The 22983-nt window shown below is 39.5% G+C and overlaps 2 protein-coding genes across 2 annotated transcripts; one reads left to right on the forward strand and one right to left on the reverse strand.

The window, feature by feature from the left end:
- The first annotated feature begins 1060 nt into the window (after positions 1–1060).
- LOC139940545 (Y+L amino acid transporter 2-like) lies at positions 1061–11518 on the forward strand. The gene is made up of 10 exons (XM_071936848.1): positions 1061–1664; positions 2178–2303; positions 3452–3545; positions 3680–3724; positions 3856–3979; positions 4295–4398; positions 5082–5178; positions 8547–8696; positions 9498–9675; positions 9977–11518. The coding sequence occupies exons 1-10, from the start codon at positions 1178–1180 to the stop codon at positions 10036–10038; spliced, it is 1467 nt and encodes a 488-aa protein (XP_071792949.1). The 5' UTR covers positions 1061–1177; the 3' UTR covers positions 10039–11518.
- On the reverse strand, positions 11459–22190 carry LOC139940547 (Y+L amino acid transporter 2-like). The gene is made up of 10 exons (XM_071936850.1): positions 21555–22190; positions 18105–18230; positions 17081–17174; positions 16561–16605; positions 15681–15804; positions 15110–15213; positions 14099–14195; positions 13119–13268; positions 12426–12603; positions 11459–11597 (listed from the first exon to the last, which is right to left on the reverse strand). The coding sequence occupies exons 1-10, from the start codon at positions 22048–22050 to the stop codon at positions 11539–11541; spliced, it is 1473 nt and encodes a 490-aa protein (XP_071792951.1). The 5' UTR covers positions 22051–22190; the 3' UTR covers positions 11459–11538.
- Between the last annotated feature and the right edge of the window lie 793 nt (positions 22191–22983).

Raw genomic sequence — 22983 nt, forward strand, 5'->3', positions numbered from 1 at the left:
TTAATTAAATAATTTGAAGAAATATGTTAAACACTACCATTTTACTCTGAAGCAGAGTTATCCAACATTTGCAGTTGCTTAGTTTCCATATAAATCAATTGAAATAAATCATCACAGAAAATTGAAGTTATAATGAGTTGGTATTTTTGTTGTCCATGTCTCAGCGTGTCTCAGTTCTGTTTTTGGTGGGGGGTTTTTCTTCATATAATGTTGGGATACATCAAGAGAGAGGTCTTTGACGATTACCCAAGGTGTCTGGTCCCTGCCTCCCACAGTTTGTTGCTCAGAGGTACCCGGAACAGTGATTTTTATTCAGTGTCCCGGAAGCTCAATGCTGCCCTCTATCGTCGCAACACTAACACGGTTTATGACATAATTTAAGAAGGAAGAAATTAGTCTGAACATCTGACGTCTTACTTCAAGGATCATGAATAACGTCAGAGAGTGGCCTCTAGCCGAGATTAATCCCCGCTCATCCTCACCTTTCACGTAGATTCATATGGAGATGACCGAAAGCGCAGCTGCCAAACATCAGCTCGGACCAATCAAAACACAGATACAGAAAGCTTTCGTCACTGCACATGATAATATTATCCAATAAAATCGTTGTTTTCAATGAAATCACTGGTACCGAAATGCAAGCCTGTCCTTATCCTTGCGGATAGAGACATGGTACCAGTCTAGGGAATAAATGTAGAGACATTCGAGCTTAAATTCGATGCTCGTCCACCTCACTATAGTCTTGGTGCAAGAGAAACTAAAAACTGTCTTATGGAGTCATCCACAAGTCAGGTGAGTCGGTGCGCGCGCTGTCGGTGAATTGGCCGCGGTGTGCGTGGAAAGGAAACGAGAAACGTATTGCACCAAGACTACCACCTCACTGATCTCTAGTATCTACATCCATGATATCAGCTACCTTCAATAACTTCCAATGATAACCCCAGGTGCTGTGAGCGGGGTTTATGATCTTTAATCTCACAAAAAAAACGATATTTGCTTTTCTATTTATCACCACAGTGTACACAAACACTGATGTGAATCCACCGACGAGTTCCTCACTTTACAACCTAAGCTTTGAATACTTGGTCTAAATGTTGTAAATGTTGTCACTCTAGCGTGGCATACTCTCATAGTGTAGAAAACACCCTCTTATGCTGCACAAAACAGACAAAATAAAATGAAGATGACTCCACAAGACAGTTTTAAGGACGGGGTGTCGTGCACCAGTCACACCAGCGAGTCATCCCTGGTGCAGATGAAACGAACCATCTCTCTCCTGAGCGGGGTTGCCATCAACATAGGTATCATCATCGGCTCCGGTATCTTCGTATCACCCAAGGGTGTCCTGGAAGGCGTTGGTTCCGTCGGTCTTACCCTCATCATTTGGGTAGTCTGCGGTGCCTTCTCGCTCCTCGGAGCGCTTTGCTTCGCCGAACTCGGAACAACCTTCACCTCCTCCGGAGCGATCTACACTTATTTGAGAGAGATTTACGGTGACTTTGTGGCGTTTCTGTATCTTTGGGTCAGTGTGATTCTCGCAGTGCCATCATTTCTTGCTGTAGTGGCGCTGACATTCGGTGATTATTGCATCCAACCTTTTTATCCTGATACAGCGTGTCAGCCACCGAGGATTGCCGTCCAGCTCATTGGAACAACGGCTCTAAGTAAGTCTTAGATTGCCGCTTTGAAAACCAACATGAACAAAAATATTAGTTTTGGTTTACCCTTATACCGATGTGTGTTAGCACTGTATACTGCCGAGTTTTGAGAACAGAAATCACAGCCATACTACTCGGATGGGATTCTAACCCACGACATTTGCAATTCTAGAGCAGTGTCCTACCAACTAGACCGCCAAGATTACCCGGTAGCTAAAGACAGTTCGAATGTTTTAGCAGTTGGAACCCTAACGTTTTAGTTTATATTAAATTTGCATCGGGGATGAAAAATAGTGTTGTCGGTTTTCACTTGTCTTCACTGTAAGAACGTGGGAAAGTATAACTGAGGTGCTAACACACATCGGTGTAAGGATAAAACCAAAATTAATATTCTTTGTCTAAATGATGCAAGTTTAGCATCTATACAATTTGAATGTTAATTAATGGATTCATTAACACCGAGTTGTCATCAACAGTTTGTATTAGTTAAACAATATATATGTGTTTATCCAAATCCAGTTTTCCTTGGAATAACCAGTACGATAAGCACCCGATTGTCGACGCATGTGCAGAACATCTTTACTGTACTCAAGGTAGTATCTCTTACCATCATCATCGGAGGCGGCATGGTGCAATTAGGCAAAGGTTGTTTCCTGATCTCACTCAATATCATTTTACGCATTATATACACACGGGAACTGACTATTTTTGTCACACTTTTACATATGGTGCGTTCGTTTAGCTCCCCTGGGTCGACCCCGGTGTGTGGCGTTTTTTTTCCAGGACGAACGTGGGTAATTATCTGCACACACTCGTCCTGGGGAAAAAAAACGCCACACACCGGGGTCGACCCAGGGAAGCTAAACGAACGCACCCATAGACATTTTTATTACGTCACAGCCCGAGCTTTTTGCCAACCATAATTTTACTAATGTATAGGGCGCCTCAGTTACATGACGAGACAATTATTACTATTACAATTTAGTGTAAATATTACTAATGTGCATTTTCACCCATACTCCAAGCACATAGACACCTTTTCCTAGCCAACACGCAATTCATCTTAAAGGCTTAAAGACAGTGGACACTATTGGTAATTGTCAAAGACCAGTCTTCTCACTTGGTGTATATCAACATATGCATAAAATAACAAACCTGGGAACAATTTGAGCTCGATTGGTCGTCGGAGTTGCGAGATAACTATGAAAGAAAAAAACACCCTTGTCACACGAAGTTGTGTGCTTTTAGATGCTTGATTTCGAGACCTCACATTCTAAACTTGAGGTCTCGAAATCAAATTCGTGGAAAATTACTTCTTTCTCAAAAACTATGTCACTTCAGAGGGAGCCGTTTCTCACAATGTTTTATACTATCAACCTCTCCCCATTAGTCGTTACCAAGTGAGGTTTTATGCTGATAATTATTTTGAGTAATTACCAATAGTGTCCACCGCCTTTAAGGCTAAGTACAGCTTTGTTATTTTTAACCGTTTGAATGATTCAATCCCACATACATGTAGGTATATGCAATGTAACTTATACATCCGGAGCGAATATGGTCATAATGGGGGAAGAATATTCAGTTATACGCAACATGGGAATCGTTACTCAGATTCAAATTTTGGGGCATAAAAACTGATGATTTCTTTTTACTCAATCTTAATAATTTCAGTGAAGTAAAATGTTTCTAAGAATGATATTAAAATATTTCGGTAAGCTGCTATTAACTTTAAGAGTGACTTTCAGACGTATACTTTAATTCACTTCAACAAGTGTCCGAAATTCTTGTCACAGGTGAGACCCAAAACTTTGAGAATGCTTTCGAAGGATCTACCTTCAGTGGATTGGGAGTTGCTCTCTATTCTGGACTATTTGCTTACACGGGCTGGTAAGTAAACCTTTCATTTTTGTTTTGACGCATCGTGCATAAGTATTTGTTTTGTTTTGTGTTTGTAGCTTCTTTTTATCTTGAAAGTCATTAATTTATTATTGCTGGTACTACTGTTTGCTTATTATGTGCAGTGAAAGCGTGAACTATGTTGCAGAGGAACTAAAAAATCCAAATAAGTAAGTAAAGTTTTGTTCCCTCTAACAAAAAAAAAGAAACAGTTATCTTTACACCCAAATGTTTCGATTGAGCTATTGTCATAAAGTTTATCTGTTAATGAATGATCTGTTAATGAATGTTTGGTTTACAGAAATTTACCGCGTGCTATATTGATAAGCGTGCCTATTATAACGACGTTGTACGTACTGACCAATGTGGCATATTTCACAGCGATGACACCAAGTGAACTCCTTGCCTCCAACGCAGTGGCAGTGGTAAGAAATCAAATTCACCCCCCCCCCCCCCCCGATGCTGCATAAAGTAAATTACATTGAACGCCAACAATATCTAGGCCCTACGTATAATTAAAAACAGTAACATCCCTAACTCAAGCTGTGCTTACTTTGCTGTTCCCCCAGCCCCTAAAATGTTTGTATCACTCCGAAAGAGAGGCTACTTCTTCAAAACACCTGTACCATTTAGACGGAAATTTACCTTAATTAAATGTTTTTTGTTTTATGTTTTTTTAATGAGTGAAAAGGTGGTGACAGGAAGGAAAGTTATCCTTTGTTCGTTTTTTGTATTTTCAGACATTCGGAAACAACGTGCTGGGTAGCTTTGCTTGGGTCATGCCGTTATCTGTTGCCCTGTCAACATTTGGCGCTATAAATGGCAATATTATGGTTTGTTCAAGGTAAACAACAACAACAAACTGTTATCAAGGCTTGTCACTAGCCTCGTGTCAAGGCGCTTCTAGTCTGTGTGCGGATTTTTTTGCTGTGTGTGAATTTTTCAGAGGATTTTTAGCGGTAGCAATTTTGCACATTTCTAAGAGGGAAAACAGTGTGTTCACGAGCGGAAAGACCAGCTTTTTTTTCAATGACTACAAAATGTGTGAATAGATTTCACTATTTTTTAACATACCCTTAACAATCATTTTCATATTATGAAGCAATTTCTGGGTGCGTATATTCCGAGGTTTAAAAGTAAGTGTAAGATGGCAGCTTAGTCTTTGTTTACTTATAATAATATGCACAAAAAAGTCTCACTGTGTGCACAAAAACTTAACCCTTTGATTTTAAATACATGTAATGTTGACATGAGTAAATATTTAGAATGCTTCAACCATGAGTGTGTGGGTCCAACGAACATTCATCTGTTCTGACCATTAAAACGAAATTTGGGCCCCGAACACAATTATTTACCCAATCTGCCTTCCGATCGCACCTAGTGAATCTATAGTATATTCTCCGGGGCTGCTCGGAGGGTTTAATGGGAACGTTGGGCGAAATACGGTGCCTCATCGGGCATGGTCCAATTCTAAAGTATGATATTAATGTTGCTAAATAATTATCAATATTTATATTTCTATGCTAGAGTGTTGTACGTGGGATCCCGTGAAAAACACTTCCCATCCCTTCTGTCGATGATACATGTTGACTTCTTAACCCCACTACCTTCAATTGTCATCGTGGTGAGTTTGCGCAAACACATAATTATTAAAAGCATACTATTGTCAAAGATTAGTATCTTTAATACTTGGTGTATCCCAACAAAATTATATGCATATACAATAACAAATCGTCACCGTTTTCACGAAGGGACAATTTGTCCCCTGCAGCCCAAAATGTATGTTTGGAGAACATCACGTTTGAAGTTAAGCTAATTTTGAAATCACTGATTCGTAGACTTTTCGATGTTAAATCTTTGAAATTTTTACATATCAGGAAAGTAGAGATCCTAAATCATAAAAATCTGTTTCCAATTTTGTTTATAATGGTTTAATTAATGAGTAATTATTCTATTAACAAAAGTGCCTCTTCGTGAAAACTGTACAAAATGTGGTCTGTGTGCAGCGCGTCGTGTTGCTGTTTGTGAAAACGCAAAAGCCGGATCTCCTACTTTTTTGCCGTGCAAGGGGACATTTCCACGCGTTAGAGCAATACACAAAGTGGCTGTTGGTGAAAACGAAAAAACAAGTTGTGGCCATTTGTGCCCGTTTGGGGCGCGCGCGCGTAAAACAATGTAGGTCACAGGTATAAACCGGAGCACTCGTTTTTGGCGCTGTGCCAGCCGTGTCTTTAACGCACAGAAAGGAAACTGTCTGTTCGTGAAAACGCAAATCAAGGATCTTGAGGTTTTTGTCCTTCACCATCTTAGCATATTTAAGAAACTAGACGACTTTTAGGTCTATAAATTAGAGAATTGTTAGATACCGTTAAACTAATTCGAAACCACCAAAAAAAAATCAAAATGATTTTTTACAATATTGTCCCTTCTTGAAAACGGCGACGAAATCTGTGAACATTTTTACTTTGTCATCAAAGTTTCAAGAGAATAATGAAAGAACACCCTTGTTGTACACATTTTTGTGCTCTCAGATGTATACTAAAAAGCTTCAGGCCTGAAGTCTTTAACTATTTGAGTGAGAAATTCTTTTTTTCTCATTAAAAGGGAGCCGTTTCTAACAATATTGTATAATACCAACAGCTCCCACTTGCTCTTTATCAGGTCCTTCTTTTTGCTAGCAATTATTTAGAGTAATTACCAATAGTGTCCAGTGGTCGATTTCACAAAGAGTTAGGACTAGTCCTAACTTAGGACTAGTCCTAGAAGATATACAAATTGCATGGATAGTCCTAAGTTAGGACGAGTTAAACTGGTCCTAATTATATGCATATACAATAACAAATCGTCACCGTTTTCACGAAGGGACAATTTGTCCCCTGCAGCCCAAAATGTATGTTTGGAGAACATCACGTTTGAAGTTAAGCTAATTTTGAAATCACTGATTCGTAGACTTTTCGATGTTAAATCTTTGAAATTTTTACATATCAGGAAAGTAGAGATCCTAAATCATAAAAATCTGTTTCCAATTTTGTTTATAATGGTTTAATTAATGAGTAATTATTCTATTAACAAAAGTGCCTCTTCGTGAAAACTGTACAAAATGTGGTCTGTGTGCAGCGCGTCGTGTTGCTGTTTGTGAAAACGCAAAAGCCGGATCTCCTACTTTTTTGCCGTGCAAGGGGACATTTCCACGCGTTAGAGCAATACACAAAGTGGCTGTTGGTGAAAACGAAAAAACAAGTTGTGGCCATTTGTGCCCGTTTGGGGCGCGCGCGCGTAAAACAATGTAGGTCACAGGTATAAACCGGAGCACTCGTTTTTGGCGCTGTGCCAGCCGTGTCTTTAACGCACAGAAAGGAAACTGTCTGTTCGTGAAAACGCAAATCAAGGATCTTGAGGTTTTTGTCCTTCACCATCTTAGCATATTTAAGAAACTAGACGACTTTTAGGTCTATAAATTAGAGAATTGTTAGATACCGTTAAACTAATTCGAAACGACCAAAAAAAAATCAAAATGATTTTTTACAATATTGTCCCTTCTTGAAAACGGCGACGAAATCTGTGAACATTTTTACTTTGTCATCAAAGTTTCAAGAGAATAATGAAAGAACACCCTTGTTGTACACATTTTTGTGCTCTCAGATGTATACTAAAAAGCTTCAGGCCTGAAGTCTTTAACTATTTGAGTGAGAAATTCTTTTTTTCTCATTAAAAGGGAGCCGTTTCTAACAATATTGTATAATACCAACAGCTCCCACTTGCTCTTTATCAGGTCCTTCTTTTTGCTAGCAATTATTTAGAGTAATTACCAATAGTGTCCAGTGGTCGATTTCACAAAGAGTTAGGACTAGTCCTAACTTAGGACTAGTCCTAGAAGATATACAAATTGCATGGATAGTCCTAAGTTAGGACGAGTTAAACTGGTCCTAACTCAAGATAAGACCAGTCCTAACTCTTTGTGAAATCCACCCCTGTGCCTTTAAACATGGAACTCTACTAGTGAAATAAAGAAACACACCCGTACCCTGAATCAATGAGATTTACTCCCGTCGAAAATCATAATTCTTTTCGCATTCTCACATTTTGACTAGTGGCATTCCACAAAGTACATTAAATTCAAAATAGTACATGCTACCATAAACATACAATTAGTTGAAAATGGAACATACCTGTATACCTTAAGAGAAGAAACTTGCTGATGATGTAGACATAATCAGAATCTCAAAGATGACTAAATAAATGCCACGGACTCGATACAAATCTCTAAGATTTAGCAGAACATGGATCTTGATGTCCTATAGCCAAAGATCGTAGAGCATTGCAAAGCACAACATGGTCAACTAAAGCTGTGTTGTTATAACGTTAAGTACGGCATTGGGCCATTTCAGTGTACATGTTTTGTTATAACAACATTGTTAGCCATGACTATTGTCTGTGCTAATCTGTTGTTGCACACTTATAATGGATTCCTGTGCATACTTCACATTTCCTCCGAATTCCACATCGTGTGTCTGCGATCCTTGATGCATATAGGCCTAACGTGCTGGTCGAAGGACCACACCCTAGGATGCAATTTATAGCTCCAAAGCAATCTAAGGGTGCGTTCGTTTAGCTTCCCTGGGTCGACCCCGGTGTGTGACGGTTTTTTTCCCAGGACGAACGTGTGCAGATAATTACCCACGTTCGTCCTGGAAGAAAAAATCGCCACACACCGGGGTCGACCCAGGGAAGCTAAACGAACGCACCCTAATGGTATTAGCAATATGCTTACGCGCGGCACACATAAAAACAAACTTTAGGTTAGCTTGTCATTTTACAGAAATACCTCGTTTGCCGAAAGGTTTCCCCCCATGAAAAACACACATTCTATTATTTTAAAGCCAGCGAAAAATTTCCACAAAAATCATTATTGTGTGTCCACGTGTGACTCATTGTAGAAAGCGTTCAGATAATGCCCCATAGACACAATTAATTTGTGTTTTATTTTGGCAGGTTTTGTTGTCGTGTATCTACACTTATTCCAACGATATCTTCACATTAATCAACTATTTCAGCTTCGTCACATGGACATCTATTGGTGCTGTTGTAGCGGGTATGGTGTGGGTTAGATGGCGAGAGCCAGACAGACCACGCCCTTACAAGGTAATGGTCCAATAGACTGGTCCCCTGTCTTCATTCAAGACAGGTACTTATACTAGGTGCGTTCGGTTAGCTTCCCTGTGCCGACCCCGCGGTGCTCATTCGGGTGAGCCCCTGACAAGAGCTAATCGAACGATCACGCACCCTCTCGTGATGACGTCATGCACCTTGGACCAGCCCGTGACCCGTTCCACAAGCACTAGGGGCTGACCCGGGTGGAATGACGTCAAAGCTATTCGAACGTGTACTACCGGGAGCAGACCAGGTCGACCCAGGGGAGCTAATCGAACGCACCCATAGTCTGGTCCCCTGTCTTTTTTTCGAGACATGTACTTGCTTTTCAGAACCAGTGATTTCATTGGATACAATGATGTCATTAAAACGTGCAGTGATGTGAGCTTTCCATATCTGTGTTTTGATTGGTCTAGAGTGATGTGGGTGCAGCTGACAAAAATCACATCAGACCAATCAAAACACAGTACTTTTGTGTATCATGGGGGATTGCATGTTAGTAAGGATTTGTGTGCGTGTCTCCATGTGAAATGATTGTAGGTGACGGGGTATGGCTAGCTAGGCTATAGAGGGAACTCTCTGGCGTTATTCACGAGTCTCGAAGTGTAACGTCAGACGTTCAGGCTAATGATCCAATACCTCTCCAGCCCCGTTTGTTTATCAAATTGATGCTCCCCAACCAAATACCGAGTGTAAGAATTTCCGTGGAGCATGTTGCGAGGCATTGCTCATTGTTTGTTATCACATGAACAATTACATTCCAACTTTCTCTAGTGACCGTTTTATTTACAGGTTCACATCACTATACCGATTCTCTTCGTGATTGCCGCCATCTTTCTGATCGTTATGGGAACCATTGACTCTCCAATAGATACCGCAATTGGTGTTGGTATTACGATGACAGGGGTACCAGTTTACTTCCTTTTTGTGTATCCAGAGCGATTACCAATGTGGCTGGATAAAATTCAAGGTAAAGTAATAGTTCATTGCGGGCCGCTGAAAAACATAGTGACTGTTCATTGTTTATGTTTTTGTCAGTTTCACGTAAAACAGCAACTTGGCAATCTGGTTTGAGGTCCGGCTCCAATCACATATGGGAGTCGGATCGGTGGTCCTTGGTCAAAGATTCGGACTCGTAACTCGGGACTTGTCCAAAATGACTCGGTTGGGCTGGAGTTCTGTTACATAACTAGGTAAGAAGCCCCCCTATACCCGAGAAATATATAAATGTAATTGTAATCCTGTGTTTTCATGATTTGTGACGCATCTAGATGCTGTGACTGGAAGGTTGCAAATGCTATTGTTCGTCGTTAAGGAGGAGAAAAATCTTTGAAGGGCGAACATCGTCGTGTATCATCATCGTCGTACTTTTTTTCAAAATATTAGTGTAATTAAAGCACTTACAACCTTGTAATCTTTTTGGAGAAGTGTTGACCCTCTAAAGAGCTGTTTTTGTTTTGTTAACGTCCCAACTCGCCTGTTGTAGTTGGCCTCTGTGGCTATGCGTACGCATATCTTGCGGAAACCAAATAATGAGTGCTTTAAGACGCACCAGGTGTGACAAAGCACCAGAGTATTGTTATTATTTCTGCATTCAAGTAATTTTATTCCTTGAATAATTGTTTCGTCACATTTTTCCCCTCTCATTATTTATTTCATTCTTTAGAACTTCATCCTGAAAACAGTCTTATCTCTCATTGAAATAAATTAAAAAGAACAAATTATTATGTGTGTAGGAACAATATTACTAGCAAACAAAATACGAAATTGACGGAACAAAAAAATCGGGGGAGTAAAAATAACAATGAGAGAGATGACTGTCAACGATGACAGGACAGAACATTATTATATTTTGGAAACTCTGTTTTTGTTTGCATTGTATTATCGTCATCAAACTCTCCTTTACGCTCCATATTGTATTAATGTAATACAAACAATATTATATTTCTTGATTACAATAAAGACGTTTTGATGAAAGAAAACTCTCATGTTTACTTTATTTACGTTACCACTAACCAATAGCGAACCGATACGTCACGATTTTGTGGGTATCCTGTTTAGCGGTTTACCAATAGCGAGATGGCCTAGTGTCCAGGGACCAATTTCATAAAGCCGGTAAGCAAAAAAATTTGCTAAGCATGAAAGTTCTTCCTTGATAAAAACAGGATTACCAACCAGTTTTCATTTGTTGCATATTGCTTGATACTGGTATTCAAATGTTGTTTGCTAAATCCTGAAAATCACGTGGAACTTTGGTTGGTAATCCTGTTTTTATCAAGGAAGAAATTTCATGCCAAGCATGTTAATTTGTGTGCTTACAGGCTTTATGAAATTGGGCCCAGGGGGTTAGTTCCACTTGGGCAAATGTTTGCAAACTATACGCAAAGGCCTACGTTTTTATAGTGGACGCGTTAAGTGCAGGCATTTGCACACGTTTGCGAAAATCGGTTACATGGCAGTTGTAGGTTTAAATGGCTTCTGACTGGCACTTTGAACAAAGATATTGACAAAAGAGGGAGTTCGCAAAAATGGGGCTAGCTCATTTAGGGTGCGTTCGTTTATTTTGGTAACATAAAATACATTTAGATAATAAAGTTAAAAAGTCAAAGATAGACAGTACTGGGAGATAAACATCAAACCAATGAAAACACTAATTCAAAAACCTTATAACGTTATGAGTTCCAACAACAGGATAGTCCATTGAAAAACACTTTTGTCATTACAATTTGTAACTTAAAATTCACCTACTGAAATACACATTTCAAATGAGCAGAATGATAGTGTTACCGTTGGGCTTTGTTTGGTTTACTACGGAGAGAAAAGAATATTAGCATCAGTCTTTCTCCTCCTCAATGACCAGTAATGCCTTCTGAAACCATCTCGTAATAGTACCTGAAATAAAAATAGAAATTGTAATGGGCCATATGCACCAGCGCCATCTTAAAAAATATACACCACAAGACATCATGGGAAACCGAGTGCAGTTCAAAAATCAATCAAGCTACCAAGATGGTCGCCATGTTAAGGTGTATGTACGTAGCTATGCCAGTTTTTTTTAGTTAATATGTACCGCACTACTTCAAAAGCAGCGCGTAATAGTGGTTGCCAGTGTTGATTGGACTTAAATTCTACTCAGAATCCTTTTCACGCAGATCATGCGCATTGATACTTGTCTATGGTGTAATCATTTCAGATACATGTATTTCATGTCAACATCCCCATCAATCAATACATAGTGTGATAATATTGCTCAGAAAACATATAATAAATTTTTCAAATGAAAACTTGATCTAGTTAATGAACAATAAATAGATAATAGTGTGACATTAACATGTAGGAAAAAGGAGAAGCAATGTTGCTTTTTGTTCCCCTTCCCTATACAGACAAAGACAAAATAAACGTATACAAGAAAAACGATACCGTTACATACACAAACAAAAGGGATACTGACATATTGCCCAGCGTTACGTACACACACAAAAGGTACACTGACATAATGCTCAGTTAAGAGAATCACATAAACAATCTCTGATGCAAACAAACATGCCTTTCATTTACAAACAAACTAACTTGAAACTGCTGCTCTGGATCCACTGAAATGAAATTGCCTAGCAACTCTTCTGCGTCCCATCCCAACACAATGGTCGACTGAGATATATGTGAACCGATCTGCAATGATCCTCTATCCATATTCGATAGCTTTCCAAACTATTAACTTACCCTCCAGTCTGGACAACCGTCTTGGCAAGTGCTTAGGATGAACGAAGAGAAAATACACTGGCACCCCGGTAAGTGTTATACAAACACCGATTGCTGTATCCAGTGGTGCGTCAATGGTTGCCATGACGACAAGAAAGATGGCCGCAATCACGAAGATAATCGGTATGATGATGTGTACCTTTGAACACAGAAACAGACATTGATATTCTTCCTATAATTAATTTATTCTGTATTCCGATATATTACCGTCAGAAAAACCAGTGGCCACAAGGAAACAGTTTGCCATTTGGGGCACAGAATCTCATGAGGCACTGGCAAAAGTCAAACATTTTCAAATTTTCTTTCGATGGTCACTATCGTGCTTGCAGAAGGTACACCAAATAGGCCTACTCCGTATGCTGGATGTTATCTTTCAAAATTTACGTTTAAGACCATGAAAACAACCATCGCTAACAGATTTCCTTCTCCCCAGGTGATTAAAAAAGTAATACTGGTATAACATTACATATAAGAAGAAGAAGAAGAAGACTAGAACCCCTCAAAAACAAACAAACAAACCAGCTAACTCCAACCAACAGACAAAGTGACAAACTATAAAATAAACGCAACTTCTAAGTTTCCGGCCTGATGCTTTTATATGATGATTGCAAGAAGAAATGCACACAAAATATTTTGACAAGAGTTAAGGATCACCTTGTAAGGGCGTGCTCTGTCAGGATCTCTCCATCTCAACCATACCATCCCAGCTACGGCAGCTCCTATAGGTGTCCACACAGCAAAGCTGAAGTAGTTAATTAAGCTGTTTATATCTTGGGAATACGTGAAGCAAACCGACAAGAGTACCTTTAAAAAAATGGTAGATACCGAAAAGTGCGTCACACTTGAAAGAACAAACTGAATGTAGTGCGCCACCAAGTGTCAGTTAAGCTGTTTATATCATTAGGCTGTTTGTAAGCAAACCGAGAAGAGTTTAGAAATACAAGCTACAATGAGCCGGATACATTTACAAATGCTGCCTATGAAGCGGTTTGTTTAACCTAATTAGTTGGCTTAAGGTTTAGTTGTCGTAACTAAAATACACTTATTGTGCTTATTAAAGACTCTGGACACTATTGGTAATTGTCAAAGACCAGTCTTCTCACTTGGAGTATTTCACCATAAAGCATAAAATATCAAACCTGTGGAAATTTGAGCTCAATTTGTCATCGAAGTTGCGAGATAATAATGAAAGACAAAACACCCTTGTCACACGAAGTTGTGTGCTTTCAGATGCTTGAGGTCTCAAAATCAAACTCGTGAAAAAAATACTTCTTTCTCGAAAACTACATAACTTCAGAGGGAGCCGTTTCTCAAACTGTGTTATACTATCAACATCTCCACACCAAAGGTTTTCTGCTAATAATTGTTTTGAGTACTGACCAATACTTTTGAGTATTGACCAACAGCTATATCTCAACCATCTGCAGGATTTCACACGGGGATATTGGATTTGCCTTTATGGTGTTAACAATATTTATCATGGGGATGAAGTCAGGCAAATGTGGTCAGTACTCTTGCTTCAGTTTCTCCTCACGTGATAATGAGAGATCTTCATAGTGAAACAGTCACGATTCAAAATTCAAACTATTTTCAATTTATTGTGAGGACATTTAAGTTGTAAAACATAAACTTACCATAAGTGCAATGGATGGAAGAGGTGTGAGATGCTTGACATGTATCATGGAAAGTAAAGAGGGCAACTGCTTCTCTCGTGACCCTACGTAATAAACTCTGAAATGTAATTGACAAAGAGTAACTCGAGACAATTCTTTGTTCAACCTCAAACATCATCTAAGAATTTACCAAGTTTCCCTTGTGGTTTATATCGACAAAGATCAACTTAGTACTTTAACAGCAAGGAAAGCTTCTCTAACTTATAAAGCAAGTATTGGACCGATGGAGTAGCGGATATGGGTTAAGATTTAGTGAAGGAGGAAATTGACGGGGAGGATTGACGGGGAGGATTTTGTCCGCACGGCGTGTGCCCCTAACCTGAACATCTGACGTCACACATTGAGGCTCGTGAGTTACCCTGACCTCGCATCATTTCACTTGGCTTTCATGGTTATGTAGATTCTATGTTTGAGAAGCAAAGTTCATGAGCAAAGTTCAAAGTTCGTACATAAAGCCAACACCTGTCCGCGGATAAGGACGAGGGACCAGTCTGTGTCCCCCATTGTGAGGTTCAAAAGAGGGGGCGCTGTCAGATGACTGTCTGCCACAGACACGTGCCCTTTTCGAAACCACGGCTTCGGCTCCAGATTAAAGGAACACGTTGATTGGATCGGTCGAGTTGGTCTTTGAAAAGCGTTTGTAACCGTTTGTTATAAAATGCATATGGTCAGAAAGATGTTGTAAAAGTAGAATACAATGATCCACACAAACATGCCTCGAAATTGCACTAAACACAAGCGGCCATTATGGGAGTAAAATTTTTAACTCGCATAAATGCATTTGATAACAAACGGTTACAAACGCTTTTTATAGACCAACTCGTCCGATCCACGGCAACGTGTTCCTTTAAGCTCAGGCTAGCTTGGGCCCGCGGTTGCTTTGAGTACGAGCTCAGGGCTTCAGACAGGATTATTTGAAGAGTAGATAGATGCTGGACTCGAAAGAACAAAAAATGGGTTTTTACATCATACCTTGAATAAACTATTATACTTCCATTGATGGAGCCAAATGTGGACAGTGCTACGAACACCGGCATGATGACTGCAAAACGACCCAGTAGCTTGTTACCAAACATCTAAAGACAACAAAAAACACGCAGGGGTGTAACTCATTCGGTATTCGTTGCAACAGAAGCTATGATAAACCATAGTTAGTGAAATCACGGCAAATTACTTGCCAAAAAGCTATCGACAGATGATCCAAACAATTTCTACCCAAAGTTTGTTTTCTCAACAATTCGGATCTCCTAATTAGGCCTACTCATAGATCCTCTTAGTAAAATCATTTATTTGTCGAATAATAATATAAAGGGTGGTAAATAAATGAAGGATAACAATTTGTAAAGACCGTATGCGTTGACGTCATCCAGCCGTCATCTTAGAGGTAAAACGAAGACGAAATAATCGAAACGTACTGAGTTGTACGCGCGGCGCACATGTTTGGCCAATGATGAACGGTCACTTTTCGAAATCCAGATGAGGGCGCCCTACTGATATGACATAATGTGCATCATAAGGTCTATTGAAACGATTTTAAACTTACCACTACAACTGTATTAGAAGCCATGAGCTCTTGAGGCGTCATTGCGGTGAAGTATGCCATGTTTGTTAATATGTACAGCACAGTCACAGAGCATACACTAATCGCTATTGCGCGTGGCAGGTTCCTGCAGTATGGAAACAATAGTATGTCGTTGTTACACACGGCAACAAAAGATTTTTTTCTGAAATTCATTTTGAATGTTCTCAATCAGTTAAGAAAGTGAGACTTAACAGATTTTGATTGTAAGATAGTACCCTCTCGGGATCTTCTGAAAGTTTTGCGAAAAGATCGTTACGTCATAAAAACTCATTTAACGTCACGTGACGGAGCTCTGTATTGTATTGCCGCTTTGTAGCAACGTGGCGGTATAACAAATGAAAATCCCAAAGATGACGTCAACAAAGTGTAGGGAGGTTTGTGTTGTTTCTAAGTGACGTCACCACTTGGGGCTTATTTCAAGTTCACGTATGACGTCTGCATGAACATACCTGACGTGAAAAATTATAACGTATGAATAAAAACGTATTTCACGTATGCTACAAAAACGTGAGATTTTAACAACACAACTTTCTGACGTTCACGTTTTTGCTCGCGAAACGTGCAGCTGAACCTTCCTAGTCAACGGCAGAAATGTAGCTAGGTTTTCAAAACCTTGGGGTTTGTTAGAGGCGTTTTTTTTAGAGGACAATTTAGAAGGGTTAAGTTATCAACATTGAAAGGACATTACAAACAGTCTTTAATCCAAGTGGTTGTTTTAACGTTATGATTGCCATTAAGGTCAATCTGAATTGGTGGCTATTAGAGCTACTGCTACGACTGTTGCTAAGGACGTCATATACTTTACGCATGACGCAGCTATTCAGGTTTTCATATTGCCTACCTGGTTGGGTTCTTTAACTCTTCGGACACAAAATTTAGACTTTCCCTGCACATGAATAATGCACAATAAACGAACTGTTAGAAAGGTGAAACCTGAAGGAAAAATGGGTTACTTGAAGGCAGTGGACACTATTGGTAACTACTCAAAATAATTATCAGCATAAAACCTTACTTGGTAACGAGTAATGGGGAGAGGTTGATAGTATAAAACACTGTGAGAAACGGCTCCCTCTGAAGTGACGTAGTTTTCGAGAAAGAAGTAATTTTCCACGAATTTTATTTCGAGATCTCAGAATTAGATTTCTGAGGTGTCGAAATCAAGCATCTGAAAGCACACAACTTCGTGTGACAAAGGTGTTTTTTTCACAAATACCTACTATTGTTTATTTTTATTATTATTATGACCACGAAATGAGTCAAAAGACGCAGAATCAGAGTTCAACTCTTTTCGGGTCAGCCCATTAATCCGAGTCAACTCTAATCCGGGTGTGGGGCTTTTTAGAGTGTATAATTATACATACCAGCCCGTGTATGAGAATAGTCCAGAGTAAAGAGCGATTCCAAGCCCACTGAAGGTCGAACCTTCAAAGGCATTTTCAAAATTTTGGGTTTCACCTTAAAGACAAAATGCAAACCAAAAGAACACAGAATATATTATTTAACTCTTTTTAACCGCGTTCATATTTTGTTTATGTTGTTTATAGCGTAGAATCCATGTACTTCTGGTATTAAGCCGTTTTGAGATATTATTATGGCGGACACAATGCTACAACTGATAACCCTTATGCACGCAGGTTCCCCAAGGCTTGCAAGCTACAGTGATTAAAGGAACACGTTGCCTTAGATCGGACGAGTTGGTCAAAACAAAAGCGTTTGTAACCGTTTTTTATAAAATGCATATGGTTGGAAAGATGTTATAAAAGTAGAACACGATGATCCACACAAGTTTGCCTCAAAATTGCGTGGTTTTCCTTCTACTGTGCGAACTAACATGGTCGGCCATTTATGGGAGTCAAAATTTTGACCCCCATAAATGGCCGACGTGTTAGTCGACGAGGTAAAAGGAAAACCACGCAATTTCGAGGCATGTTTGTGTGGATCATTGTATTCTACTTTTACAACATCTTTCTACCCATATGCATTTTATAACAAACGGTTACAAACGCTTTTCAAAGACCAACTCGACCGATCCAAGGCAACGTGTTCCTTTAAGTTCACATCATAACACATTTTTTGCTTTACTGTTTTACAAATAATCTACTAAAAATGATGCTGTATGCTGTCCACGTGCTTTTAAAGAAGTCTTAATAAAGTTCGTCAAAATTTGAAATTTTGAAAGTAAAATTTCTAGAGCAATAAAATAATTTATAATATCAGTATATAGATCAAACTTCAAACCGATATTGTTTACACAATACCATTCGAAACATATTTTTCGATTGTTATACTGTTATCTTCATCTCTCTCTAATGTTCTTGGTAACAGAGTCTGCCCTTTGTTCTTCACAGTACTGTAGGCCTACAGAAAAACAAAACCCATAATTACCTTTGCCTATCTGTACCATTCCAGTAATTATAATGATTGCCAGGGCGGCCACCTTACACAATGTAAAGAACTTCTGTATCCGCGTAGACAGTCGGGTGCCAATTGCATTGGTCAAACCCAGTAGCACTGTAAACAACAACAATATTATTTACCAGAACATGAATTTTGAGTAGAGCCATTTCGGGTGAGGTAGACTTGACCAGAGCCGTGGTAGCTCTCAAATTGACAATAGTCGACCTCCTGGTTTAGCCTTCAAGGCTGCATGCAAGAAGGAGCATCCCTCTGAATACTTAAAGTAACACGCTGCCTTGGATCGGTCGAGTTGGTCTTTGAAAAGCGTTTGGAACTATTTGTTATGAACTGCATACGGTTAGATAGATAATTTAAAGGGTCTGTGTACTTGTTGTATGACAAAAAACACAATGTCCACAGATTTACACCAATTACACAGTTTGAAGATAATGGTAGTAGAAAGCTTCCCTGAATATATTACAAGCTGAGGTGCTGTAGTTTTGGGGAAATGAGTAAAACAATGTCATGAAAATAATTTTCGTTTTATGAGACGAAAATTATGAGCATGTAAAAACGTATTTTCATGACATTGTTTTACTCATTTCTCCAAAACTACAGCACCTCAGTAAGTTATATTTGAAGAGAAGCTTTCCACTATCATTATCTTCAAACCCTATAGTTTTATGTGAATCTGTGGACATTTTGAAAAAGTACCCAAATCATTTAAAGTAGAATGTAATGATCCACACTAACGTGCCTCGAAATCGGTGTTTGTAAAATTCAAAGCTCGCTTTATTAGTGTCCCAAAACATATTTTCTCTGCTTGTTTACCTGCTACTCTGAAGTAGAATTTTACAAAAATAGTTCCATTGCCAGTACAATCACAGAAAAAAAGGTCTTCGTAATTCTAATCCGATTATAGTAACGCGTTTGTTTGATCAAGCAACATGACCCCACAATCACACTGAATGATACTGATAACAGTGTGCTACCAGGGGCCAATTTCATAGAGCTGCTTAAGCAAAAAATTTGCTTAAGCACGAAAATAGCTCGCTTATTTTACACATGTTACTGGCCAAAATGTCATGCCATATACATTGCTTATGACTAGTATTTAGCTGTTGTTTACTTAGCATAACAATTGAGTGGTATCTTGGCCGGTAATCTGATTTTACTAAGCAATGAAATTTTTGCTTAAGCAATTTTTTGTGCTTAAGCAGCTCTATGAAATTGGGCCCAGGCCATTTCAAAATCGAGATTACTGTTCATATATTAGGCGTACATGACGAGTTGTAGGGCTCTGCTTACTGCCAAGTTCTGCTTAAAATAAATTATTACCATTCTCCGTTTCTTTAAAAAGAATTATATATACATGCATCGTATTTCGTGATAGTATAATACATACGCGCAAAATCAAAAGTTCCCTGCTAACTCATGATGCATTGACGTAATTGCGGAAATCCCTGCTAGCTTCCGTAAGCTCCTATTATTTGTTGTTAAATTTGCATCGGGGATAAAGAATATTAATTTTGGTTTTTTACCCATACACCGATGTGTGTTAGCACTGTATACTCAGTACTTTCCCAGGACTCGGGAAAGTACTGAGTATACAGTGCTAACACACATCGGTGTATCGGTAAAAACCAAAATTAATATCCTATTATTTGCTTTGGGTAAGCAGAGCCATGGAATTGGCTCAGTTTGTTTGTGCAGTCTTGCATGAAAGGGCCCGATCGCCGTCCGATATAGGTCACAGGGTTTCCCACGAACAGTTTCCATTCCGTTTTTTATTTTAATATAGTACTTATTTTCTAGTGCAGAATAACCCTTAAAGGCAGTGGACACTATTGATAATAAAACCTTACTTGGTAACAAGTAAGGGGAGAGGTTGGTAGTATAAAACATTGTAAGAAACGGCTCCCTCTGAAGTGGAGTAGTTTTCGGGAAAGAAGTGATTTTCAACGAATTGGATTTCGAGACCTCAGATTTAGAATTTTAGGTCTCGAAATCGAGCATCTGAAAGCACACAACTACGTGTGACTAGGTTTTTTTATCTTTTCATTATTATCTCGCAACTACGACGACAGATTAAGCTCAAATTTTCACTGGCTTGTTATTTTATGCAAATTTTGAGATACACCAAGTGAGAAGTGACAACCATGCTTATTAATTTAGCAGCATGCAGCATCAGAGTCCAGCTTCCTCCAGAGGACAATCAGAGCATACTGATCGGAACGTCAAGTTGAAACCAACGGTTCTTTTCAGAACCATCCAAACTCATTTAGAGATAGTACATGGTGTTACCGCAAACCTTTCCAGTGTGTATTCCCAGTATGCAAAGTTTCAAATCCTACTTATGCTAAATTTAAGCAAGGGATCCCGGTTAAATGTCTGTCGTGTGAATAGCACTATAAAGTCTTCGAAAATCCTGTGAAGAATATCTGAGATTCCACGCGCACACATTGAATATTCAATGAGGAATAATGCCAATCCCCTTGTCTTTTGTTTGCCCAAACATTCATCTTGTCACGAAGGTTGTTGGTCTCTTTATTAGTTGATATTGATCAAAAATAAATTGAGCACAGCGATTTTTTTTACAAATAAACTGATATACAAACAATGCATGTCGACCTTTCTCGTAGCATGCGTCTGCTCTGATATGTAAAGTACACAGATCATTGTCCAACGTGTACAATACCACAGGTCCTCCTTTAAAATGAGAAACTTTGCTGAGTTGTCAAAAAAAATATATCAAAGGTCCCATTTGTCAATTCTTTTTATACATTTTTGTATGTGTGTTTTTTACACATTGATTGCCAAGTTGACAGTTACAACCAAATCACGGCTCGGATTGAACACAGATAGTGCTCCCATTGTGTGCCATTTTTATTCTCAAATCATATTAATTCTGCGTGTTGTGTTAATCAGTTGAAAATCACTGCAAATACCCACTGTCTTAGCATTGTTGTCAACACATCCCGCCTATATATATTATTCAACCATCTGATAAAGTGAAACCAGTCCAGCCATGTTTTGCATCAGGCAGTGCCGTTGATGTCTGGTATAGGCACTCTGAGCAGCTATGTGGTTTCCAGCGACCGTTTTAAACCACGTCACTCTATAGGTGTAACTATTTTGTGTGATTTTGTACACGGCACTATGGGCCTGTGTTTTTGAAAGGGCAAGGTATAATGGGCACCAAGGCATTTATTTCATGGTAAAGTACACCCTATGAGCCATATGCACATTTCTACTAGAGCATTTCAAGGGCACCTAAGCATTGACCAGGGGGCATGCAGGTATGATCGCCTTCGTTGCCTCTGTGGTGGCACTCTGTGGTGGTATACGGTATAGCGTAGGATAGCGCATATTATAACTCTTAAAGGGGATGGTTCAGACCCTGTCAGGCAAAAGATTTTGTAAAATTACGTTACTTACATAGACAAATCGTTCCAATGAGATTAACGGCAATCCTCGGTGGCTGGCAAGCTGGATCAGGGAAGAAAGGTTGGATGCAATAATCGCCGAATGTCAGCGCTACAATAGCAAAAAACGCAGGCACTGCCACCAATACAGTCACCCAAAGGTACAAGAAAGCTACGAAGTCACCGAAGATGCACTTGAGGTACGAATACACGGCGCCGGAAGACGGGAAAGTGAGTCCAAGTTCGGCAAAACTTAGCGCACCGAGTAGAGAGAAGATGCCGCAGACTGACCAAATAATGAGGGTGAGGCCGACGGAGTTAGCCCCGGCCAGGACACCTTTCGGTGAAATGAAGATACCAGAACCGATCATAATACCGACATTGATGGCTACACCGCTGATGAGAGAGATTGTTCGCTTCATCTGAACCAGCGAAGAGACGCTTCCACGGCTGGCGATGGACACGCCATCAGAAGTCACACGGCCCTCCTTGAGAGTTGGGTCTTCCATTTTGCACACAAAACACAAATAATTTGACTCTGGAGTAATGTAGCGTATTTGTTTCACAGTGTGTGCCTCTACCTGGCCAGCGATTGAACTTTGCTGCGATACACAAATAATTCCACTCTGGAGTAACTAATGTAGCGTAAGTTTCACAGTGTAAGCCCACTGCTTCACTCACAGCAATTTAACATTGCTGAGACGAGCTGACACTACTGCCGATGCAAGTTTTCAATTGATGTTGTCGATCGTTACCGGTATAGTGTACCAGTACATGCGGATCACCGACTGTGCATTGTGTGATGCCCAACGATTAGACTACACGTGCTGTCAGAAAATATGCCATGAACTTGGGTAGAGCCCTTGATTGGGTCTAAATGGTTTATTAGAACCACCAGTAAAGCCTAGTTTGTGTTCATTCTCTATGCAGCATGCTTTATAACATTATCAGTCATAGTTGAAGGCCGTGTCCTTAAAGAGGGGGGGGGGGTGGCTCACCTTTTTCACGAAAACAAACAAATGTATGGGTTTGGGGCTACCGATTAAAGTGGAATGACTGCTATCGCAATTTGCTTCCAACCATATTAAAGGTCCACAGAGCAAAGGTAACGATTAAACGGCAGCTTTGTGAAGTCTTTGCTCTATGGTTCAAAGTACAATGTCACAACTTTACTAAAGACGCTATGTCAGATTGTTGGCCGATTTGACCCAACAAATTTGATACCAATACCAAGTCGCCCATTTCCACTCTAAAACAATGACAATAATATGAAGGTCAAACACTGAAGGCGCACCATATTCAGTATGTGACGTAGCAAGCGAGTGCAAATGCCTTCATGCACTTAACGTGTGCCACTTTGAATGCCTCCATGCACTTAAAGTCTGTCACTTTTAAAACGTAAGCATAACGTTGGCAAAGATTTGCCCGAGTGGAACGCTCCC

Source organism: Asterias amurensis, chromosome 8 (genome assembly GCF_032118995.1).
Source record: "Asterias amurensis chromosome 8, ASM3211899v1".
Classification (NCBI taxonomy): Eukaryota; Metazoa; Echinodermata; class Asteroidea; order Forcipulatida; family Asteriidae; genus Asterias; species Asterias amurensis.